A 9,779-nucleotide genomic window follows, 5' to 3' on the forward strand; every position below is an offset into this window, starting at 1 on the left:
CTTGCTGATGTCTGACTGCTGGAAAGACATGAAGTATCCATGTTATGAAAGAAAAGTGGACAGCGTGAAAAGAAATAGGAAAGAGAGAAGAGCAGAAGCAAATTGGATATTGCTAATGAAAAAACCAAAGATAAAAAAAAACTTTATGAGAAAAGGAAAAACCCCTCAAAAATAACCGAAAAGAGACAGAAAATAGTAGAGCATATGAGTATCACTGCCCACTGGCAGCAGCTACACTAGAAAAAGCAATGTCTCTAAAAACTTCAAAATGCAGAATCTTGTGAAAAGAATAAATACCTGAGCTTGACAGACACATTAGCAAGAATAAATTATTAATTATTTGGAATACTCACCTCTACCTTTGGATCACTAACAGCACAGCACCATTTAAACAAGCCTTTGAAGCAAACTTTTGATTCAGTAAATTATTCAATCAAAACCAGTCTGAGGAACAACTTTATTGAAACTGTATTTTTATGCTCACTTCTGTTCAACAATTGAAAAAATTCAGCATCTCCTCTAGACATTTTCCCTTCTCCCAAACAGCTTACCATTTTTAATACTGGAAGTTATTAATTTCTGAAATAATGTTCATTGCCATCAACATCTCAGTTTTTATCAGAACCCTGAATTTGTGCTATAACTTGATCTTCTAAGCTCTCTTCCTTGTGTCAAGGATTTGTCGGGCTACCCATAGTCTCTCAGGGCACAAAATGAAGTCCAAGGTTCACCTGTGACAAAAAGAAGGATTTCATTAGTCTCAAATTCACAAAAGGAGTTTCATTTATTAGATAAAACAATCTTTACTAGAGCATTTAATATTATAATTTTAAAACTAAAAAACAAAACATCATCAAGAACAACATTTTTCTGAAAAGGCTGATGATATCTCCAATCTGGTTATCAAAAGATAACTCTGTCCTTATTTTTAAAATTTTTATTCTAGAAAATGCATTAAGAGAGGAGCACTCCTCAACTAGATTCTTACACTGCTTGAATCAAAACCCAGAGCCAGTTTGAAAAGCCTCCAAAATTAAATTCTAACTGATAGATTCCCAACCCTAATTCTGCAATGGTTGTAGTATTCAGCAAAGAATGAAAAAAAAATAAGTAGCTGTGTTAGTTAGTTCTTTCAAGAGTGACTTCACTGATCTGAAGAGATTTTAGAGAGATTACCCTTACTCAATATTACCCTTGAGTTCACTGTATTCTTTTGAGCACTCAGAGCTGTCTTCACAGAACTCTTGGGATCTAAAGCAGGTGAGGCAGATTGAGCATGCAAACATTGGGGTTTTTTCCCTTTGTCATTGCCATCTCATTCAGAAGAGTAGTTACCACACATAGGTAAGTTTAAGCATGTGTGCAGTCCTAGTGAAATTAACTGTATCTTGCTGCCAGGCCCTGGGGCCTCAGCAATGTCAAACTCCCTCTATGCCTTCTTCACTAGTAACAAAGTTTTAGCAACAAAACATTTGGGCCAAGGACATGAAAAGCTAGAAAAATGTACAAAACCCCAACTACACCTAGCACAGAACAGAGATCAGTGAGAAGCAGCTTTCTGCCCTGATTTAGTAGGTGCTAGTTACCAGCCTGGCACCAGTCCCTGTGTTATCCCAACCCATGCCAAGTGTCAGCAGACAGGACAGGCACACAGGAGTGAGGCTGAGGCTGCTGGGCCTCCCTTCCCACACTGGACTCCACTGGAGGGGTAGCCAGGGAACCTTTGGACCTCAGCACACAGAACACCCAGAAAAAAAGCAACCCATCAGGCCAAGAGAACAGTTTCAAAAGGAAGAGAAAGAAGAGCAAGAGGTGTAATACCATTCAAGAAAACTTTCTTCACTGACTTTAAGAATGGTCCAGTCCTGCAATCACTGAATACCCAAATCTACCTGTCACCAAAAGAACAGGCATGTGTTGACATTTTAATGTCACTAGCAGAAAAGTAATCTCCATAGTCAAAGACTTAGAACTGCTCCCTCACCTTGTTCTTGATGCATTGTTTTTCTTGGTGTGGGTAACAACAAAGGCATAAGGATACCAGCAATCAACAAATTTGTCTGTAGTATTACATAGATCACTTAAATGATCTCCTCAGTTTTTGGAGATGCTCTGATTTGATGTTGACAGTTTCAAGTAAAAATTCCACTCATTAAAAGTACCAACAGTTTTTTAATACACCTTCCCTAAGGCTAGTTATTGCATCTTCCCAGGGTGGATCTGTTGAATGACCTTATTTCTGATCTATGAATATTTATAAGGGTAAATTAGACAAGGATTTACACAAAACTTCTTTTTAAAATGATCTGTTCTCATTCTTTTTGAAAATTGGCTATTAAAGAAGGCACATCAGTTTAAAGTTCAAGCTGCATGAATACGCTACCAAGATATGGTCATTAAAATCCTTATGCCTTGAATGTTTCCCTTGAACTTTGTTTCAAAGTTAAAAGATTACAGATATCATAAACCAAATTCAGTCTTTGTGTAGGTCAGCTTTAAATTGCAGCTGTTCCCATCAGGACTGAATTGGTGTCAGGCACCTCTTGGATTACAAGCCACCATAAAAGAAATAACAGACCAGAACTATGAAACTTATTACAAGTCAAGTACATTAAATAAAAGAGGATCCTACCAGTTGCATCATCAGCTTCTGTGTCTAGAAGAGCATCTATTGAAGCCATGCTTGTGCCTATGAAGGAGTCTGTAGTATCAGACACTCCTCGCTTGCTGAGACAAACTTCTTTGAGTTACTGACTTCTCTGCTTTGATCAGTGTCTTTTACTAACCTTCTGACTGTCAGGAAGGTTACACCACTTGTTGAGAAGGTTTTTCTAGGCCTTCCTACTATTCCCCAATGCACTTTTTAAATTGTAAGTCCACAGGTTCAATTTGTAGTATCTTCCAATACATATGTATATAATAGAGAGTAGGACAGAGATGAAAGATGTTTTCCCCCACCAAATCCACCTTTTTGTGAAAGGGTTAAATACTCTTTATTTCTGTTAGTCCTCTCTTGCAAAGAGGGAAGAAAATCTTCAGTGAGATACATTTTCTTCAGGAGGTATCTTCTGTTCCTCCCTGACCTTTTTCCAGTGGAATTTTCATCCTGTGTCCTTTTTCCTCAATAAATGTGCCAGCAAGACTTAATTAATATAAGTTGTTGCAAAAGTAGAAGTTTCTTTCTTAATACATTTCTGTAAAAAGTCGTAACTGCCTTTGGCATTACCAAGTTACAAATTAGTTGTATGGATAAATCAAATTATTTTCAATGTAATCTCCTCCTGAATAATCTGAATTAGGAAAAACAAGACTTGGGAGACTTTAGTCTTCAAACTTACCAATTTGGGCCAGGGTCTTCTAAATACTTCCTGTTACAAATTTATTTGCCTGAGTAAGTCCTAATTGAAGGCCCAATTAAATGGTGGTGCTTACATAAATAAAGTTATTCCCAGGCAAAGGTTTTTGCAGGATTAGCCAAGAACACTTACAACACCTTTTTAAAACCTGTGTTATTTCCAAAGATTCCTTTAATCCATTTACTAAATCCCCCCATATTTTAAAGAGAAAAACCCTCAAACTCAAGAGCTTTAAAAGCTTGCTCCTATTTTTCTCCTAAATCACGACTATAAACTATTCATCACATTGTACAAAGTATGTACTTGTTTTAATTAATCCTTTGTTTCAGAGGGTCAAGAAGTATCTACTTCATGTTCCAGTCTCAAACAATTTATGTTCAGAAGAATACTCTACACTCCTAGCTGTTGCCAGCTTATTGCAGTTCTGAACAGTCACTATGACAGAAAAGGCAAGAACAAGAAATGCAGTAAAAGTGAGCAAGTGAGCACTTGTCGAGATTCAGGAGGGATTACATGATATCTACAGCAGAGATATGCACACACAGAGCCCAAGCATTCAGTTACGTCTCCAGAAAAAAGACACCATGTTTATTTCAGACTTGTCCATATTGCAAACTACCCACAGAAGTGCTAAAGCATAGATTTATTAATTAAGGAGGTGGAGAATATCACCCATTCCCCTAGAGTAACCCAAGTAATATGCCTGTCTCAACCCTTTCTCCCTCCATCTAAAAGTCTTCCAGGGAACAAGGGTAGTCAAGTGGTCACTTGGACTTATGGAGTTGGAGCCTCCTTTCAATTACAGGCACGGCAAGTGTTGCCCTGCCAGCTCCAGTGAATGGAATTCCTGCCAATGAAAGCAGGAAGATAAAAGAGCTTTCAGAATTTACATCAGTGACAATTGTAGAGAGGAAAAAAAATTAAAATCTGTTATTCTTCATTTTGATCTTGTGTGTGGCATTCCACTGTGGCTGAATGAAATTGAAGCAGACAATCTACTAGAATTACCTGAATTAACCTCAGAAAGACAAGCATGCCACTGTCTGCCAGAGTCCAGTACTAGATACCTTTCTTAGGCTAGCTCAAAGCCCAGGCTCAAGATCCCCCTCTGATGAATTTTAAGCCATTAACTAATGAACTTAGTGCAGTAGTAATGGAGACCTTGACAGCCCAGTTGTGAAAAAAGCCCAGTTGTGAAAAAATAAAAGCAGCTTCTCAGTTGTCATGGAGTGAAATTCTGCTTTCATTACCAGTACAGCTTTCTTCCCATGCTCCTGTATTTTTTTCAATGAAAGATGCATAGGGTTTGGAGTGCACAGATTTGGTACACGTGCGCAGCAGCTGGTCTGACATGATAAAGCAGAATGAATCTGAAGAAGTTCCTGCCTGTCTGACCAATAATCCATGAACTAAGAGGGATTTACTCAATAGACCAGCACAGATTCTATCCTGTCAAAATTAGAGGCTGATTTTTTAAAAAAGTGCCTAAAGCTGTTTTCTGTTAGATGTTTTCCATTCCCCAAAGACCTAGACAGCAAGTAGGAGGCGAACAAAGGTGGGGGGAGGGAATTGTCTGAATCCTGCAATGTTTATAACTTCGCATTCGCTTGATTTGAAGCTCCAAGCACAGAATTTGTTACTGAAGACATTTCTGTAACTCAAAGAAAATCAATCAGAAGAATAGCATCCAGCATGCACAGACACACACTGTATGCCAAGGCAGCATCCCCAGTACCGTGTCTAAATTTCATTCTTAAATGCGACTTACTTGCCATTCTCTTTTGCTAGGTGGGAACTGCCGAGAGCTAAAAATAGCACCAGGATTCAGTGGCGGGAGCTAAAAATACCCTTTCCCGCTCGATTACCGACTCGGCAGGAAAGACGGAGCCCTTGGCATCTGTCACAGCCTGTAACCGCCAGCTGGGGATGGAGACAAAGAGCCCAGCCCCGGAGTTCCGCGCTCGGGGAAAGTTTCGCCAGCAGACGAAGCGGCCGCGGCGCTGCCCCCCGGGGCCACGGGACCCCCACCCGCCCCAGCCCGGGCGGCGCCCCCGGGCCTCCCCGCCGCCCCTTACCCGCGTTTCGCAGCTTCTTGTTGCGGTAGACGGAGAGGATGACCAAGAGGTTGCCCAGCAGGTCCACCGCGATGGTGAAGATGAGGATGGCGGCCAAAGTGGAGGTCACCCAGGGCTGGCGGCGCGGGGCGCCCTCGGCCGGCGGGTCCCGCGGGAGGACGGAGCTGTTCAGCTCGCTCTCGTTCACTCTCATCCTGCCGCCGAACCTCCCAGGGCACTACCGGGTACCGGCGGGACGGGCGCGCCCGCCCGCGCTGCCTCCGGCGGGGGCAGCTCAGGTCGGGGCGGGGGTCGCGGTGGCGGCCGCCCTGCGCCGCGGGGCTGCCCGCCCTAGGGCGGAGCGGGGCAGGCGGGAGCGGGCGCACCTCCCATGGCGGCCGGCGCCGCCACTCCAGGCAGGAAGTTTCCCCGAAGTGTGCATGTGCCGCGGCGGGACACTTTTATAGCCCGCCCGCGCCGCCGCCCCGCCCGCCGCCACCGCTGCCGCCAGGTGACACCGAGCCGCCCCCGCGCCGGCACGTGCGCGGCCGGGGCTCCAGCTGCTGCCGCGCGGCGCCACAGCGCCCCCCCGCGGCGGCCGCGCCGCCCCATTCACGGCGCGCTCCGCTTCCCCATTCATGCTCCCGGCCGCTCCATTCAGCGTCGGCCGCTCCATTCACCGGCGGAGGCGCGGCAGGGATCGACGGGGCTTGCTGTCTGCGGTTGGGTGGTTTGCGGCGCTCGGCGCTATTTTTAGCCCTCCTGGTTAACGCCGGCTCTTAATTAAGCGCCCGCCGAAGTCCCCTCCCCTCCTCCCCCTCCTTTATTTAACATCGCACCCGCACGGTAACGTGAGCGCGGCGAGAAACCTCCCATCGGGGAGCGGGTCGGAGCTGCTATAAAAAGCTCCTCGCGAAGGAGACTGGCTGGCTGGGCAGGGGGGGCGTCTGAGGACCCGCGTCCCGGGAGCACCACGTGCTGCCGCAGCGAGGGGGCGGCGGCGGCGGGGGGGGACACGCACCGCCTCGGCTGCCCCCCCTCCTTCCTCCCCTGCAGCCTTTCTTCCTCCCCCGTACCCTGGGCAGCGGGGGCGGTCTGCCCGGGGAAGACGGAGAGAAAGGTAGCGGGGATGCCCCGTGCCACCCCTGCGAGCCCGGTGAAGTCTGGATCGCCTGTTCCCCAAAAGCAGCATTTGCTTCAAAGAAAGGAGGGAACAGGGAGCCATTGCCCAGCTGCGAGGAGGACCCAGTTGACTGAATAGGTTACCCCTTCACCCTCTCGTGCGGTGGGCGCACTGGTAAATAAATTAAATTTAAAAATAAATAAAAAAGGCACTTTCTTCTGACTGAATCTTCTCGCTCGTATGGCATAGAGCTGTTGAAAATCTCCGAGCAAACTGGGCGTGGGAATCACTCTCCCATTCAGGACAACGGGCTGCGAGTGCGGGTGGCAGTGCGCGCTGTGCTCCGCGCAGCGCAGGGCTGGGCGCGGTGCTGGCGGCCAGGGGCGGCCCCGCGCACCCACCGCCGTCCCGCGCGGAGCCTCCGCTCTCGGGGCTGCTGCACTGCGGGGGACAAGCGGGGATCCGCAGCGGGAGCGCGGGGCTCCTCTGCCGGTGCGCGGCTCTGCGCGGGGCGGGGGGCGCTCATGCGGCGCAGCCTGCGCCCAGCACCGGGCTGACGGCGCTGTGTCCCGTGGCAGCCCGAGGTGAGGGATAACCAAAGCCACCGTTGTCACCAGCAGTTGCGTAACGCGGCGGGTGTGACAGGACACCGCGGGAGCGGCCGGCCCGCAGCCGCGGAGAGGCGCGGACGGGCAGGGCGGTGGCAGCAGCGGCACCCCCGCCCTGGCAGGAGCCGCAGTCCCAGCCTGCACGGCGGAGTGCCAGGGAAACCCCGAGCTTCCCATTCACCCACGGTTTTCTTACACCACCGCGGGCAGCGGAGCGAGGAGCGCCGCCGCTCAGCCTCCCGCTGGTGAATGAGACCGCTTGTGTTCGGTGCGGGAAGTGCTGATTTATTTGATCACTTACTGACTTATTAAATGCTCGATATTCCGGCAGCGTGTTTTCCCGCCGCCCCGATAAACAGCAGTCCCGGGGAGATGTGTCGGCACTACACAGCATTCCTTCCCACTGCTTCCCGAGCAGCATCCAAAGCCCGTGCATCACTGGAGATGGAGAGCAGCAGCCCGCACTGCAAGAGGAGGAACCCCTCAGCGCGGCGCCGCAGCTCCTGGGCAGAGGGTGGTGGTGAGCACACAGCCGCCCAAGACAGCCACATCCACCAACCACCAGCCCCCGCCCTCCATCCCCCCGGCCGGTTAGTGCGTGTGTCCGTGTAGGTGCATAACAAGTAGGTTATCAAGCTGTGGAAGAAGATTAAAAATAGGAGGAGCCAGTATCAGGGGGATATCAGATCAAGGGCACGTGGAAACAGGCAGAACTGCCTGGTCCTCTGTAGACCTCCACGGGTGTTTGACTGGACAGGGAGGGGCTGGCTGCCCAGAGACAGCTGTGAAGTTTCACAAGGTCAGGTATTTTTAACCAGAAGGTAGAGTGATGATGAGGATCAGCCCAGGATTTTGCTTCAAAGAAATGGAATCTGGTCCATGCAGGAACTGTTGTTATTTGTCCCATTCCTGGGATGTTCAGTGACATATTTGCAATTTAGATCCACAAAAGAATGGAGATATCACTCCATCCATCCCAAAGAGCGTGCTCTGGACCAAGGCTGCTTTTGTGGTGGGAAGGGAATGCTTCTTGAAAAGGGGACTGAAGATGTCCTCAGGCATCACTACCAGAAAACCCTGTATGAGAGCTAAGGGTGACTCAAGCACCAGCAAGGGCCATGATACATTGAGAAGCCTTGTGCTGCTGCTCTGTGCGTTGGATTTGTTTCCTGCAGAGTGGGAGATGGGAGTCAGGATGTGGGTCAGGCTCCAACAAGAACCACCTTCCCATTCCCCACCAGGGAGTGGGACAGCATTCTCTTTCTTCCCTCTCACCTTGACAGAGACACCTCATACTATAAAATGCTGCTCTTTAGATTTTGCATGTGTTTACTCACATTCTGGAGAGTTAGAGACTCTAAGATGCCACCCAAAACAAGCAAGCTGTGAAAACTGCAGAGGAGCAGATCTAACAACATCAGGCTCCTTCACACTGATCAACATTCAGAGTCAGTCAGACAATCTTAGAGGCAGTTTGGTATTGTTTGTTACATTCTCTGAGGCTGGGCTGTCTGCCCTCACATTTTCTACACTTTTTCTACATATTCATTTTTAAAGTACAACTGAGTGAAGTTAAATGATGCTTTGCATGAAAGCAGCGTAAGATAAGATCGGGCAGAAGAACAAGCAAATCACTTGCACCAGACACCCCCTATTATAATAATTTAAATCAGAGTTGACTTCACTGTAGTGAGCAACATTGGCAGAGATCTTATAACATGAAGAAGTATGGAACTTGTCTGATCTGTCATAAAAGAGTCCTGATTTGGTTTTGCTTGAGTTGTTTGGGACGTGCCTGTTCCTCATTCTGTCTCCAGCCAAGTTTCCTGCGGGTCTTGAACTGATGTTGAAGTCTTGGTTTTGGTCCTGTCTCCTGTTGATTGAACCTGGTCTCTCTGGATGAGTGCAAGGCCTGTGTCTTCCTTTTGTACTCTCTAGGGCTAGCAGTTGAGCCTGTTGTCAGCATCTGGCTCTGCCTGCTGCTCTTAGGTCCTGTGAGACTCTGGTCTGGGCACAGCCTGAGCTCAGGTTTTCCTTGGCTCCTGGTTGGCTTTCCTATGGAGAAGCTCTGGCTCTCTGTGTAGCTCTTGCTACACAGCAATGACATTAGATGAGTTGAGGGAGCACCGTCCACCTGAAAAGATAGATGGAAATATAGAAAACATGAGAAGACATCAACAATTCAGCTGGTTGTCTGAATAAGAGAATGGAGACTGCCTGGCAGATGGGGCTGAGATGATCAGTAACAGGGGCAAGTACTGAGAACATGCTGGTGTGGTTGCCTGGCAGAGAATGGAGTGGGAGGGCAAAAGAGAGAACATTTGTCTCCTTACAGAGAAGTTTTCACCATGGTACAGTGTGGTTTTCTTACATCAGAGGAAATAGCTGTGGAGGCTGATAGCAGATAAGATATCTTGGAAGGGGCTGACTAGAATACAAATATGGGAGGAAGGCCTTGGAGGGCTGTACTGGAACAGGGAGGTAAATAAGTTGTGCCTGTGGCAGAGAACCAGCAGCTTCTGACATACTTTATGTTTTGGTGCCCTTCTCTCCTTCAGAAAAGCCCAAGAGCTGCCTGAAATATATAAATGCAGACTCTATTCTCCTCAATCACAATAGGTATTTCTGTAGTGAAAAG

At 47.9% G+C, this 9,779-nt stretch overlaps 1 protein-coding gene across 1 annotated transcript in view; it reads right to left on the reverse strand.

Moving 5' to 3' along the window:
* MTNR1A (melatonin receptor 1A) overlaps positions 1-5,815 on the reverse strand; it is a 50,500-nt gene extending 44,685 nt beyond the window's left edge. Inside the window, exon 1 of the mRNA XM_036382956.1 lies at positions 5,432-5,815. Within this exon, the coding sequence (XP_036238849.1) occupies positions 5,432-5,624 (193 nt within the window). The 5' untranslated portion in view covers positions 5,625-5,815. The remainder of the gene's footprint in view (positions 1-5,431) is intronic.
* Between the last annotated feature and the right edge of the window lie 3,964 nt (positions 5,816-9,779).

This window comes from Molothrus ater, chromosome 4 (assembly GCF_012460135.2).
Source record: "Molothrus ater isolate BHLD 08-10-18 breed brown headed cowbird chromosome 4, BPBGC_Mater_1.1, whole genome shotgun sequence".
Lineage (NCBI taxonomy): Eukaryota > Metazoa > Chordata > Aves > Passeriformes > Icteridae > Molothrus > Molothrus ater.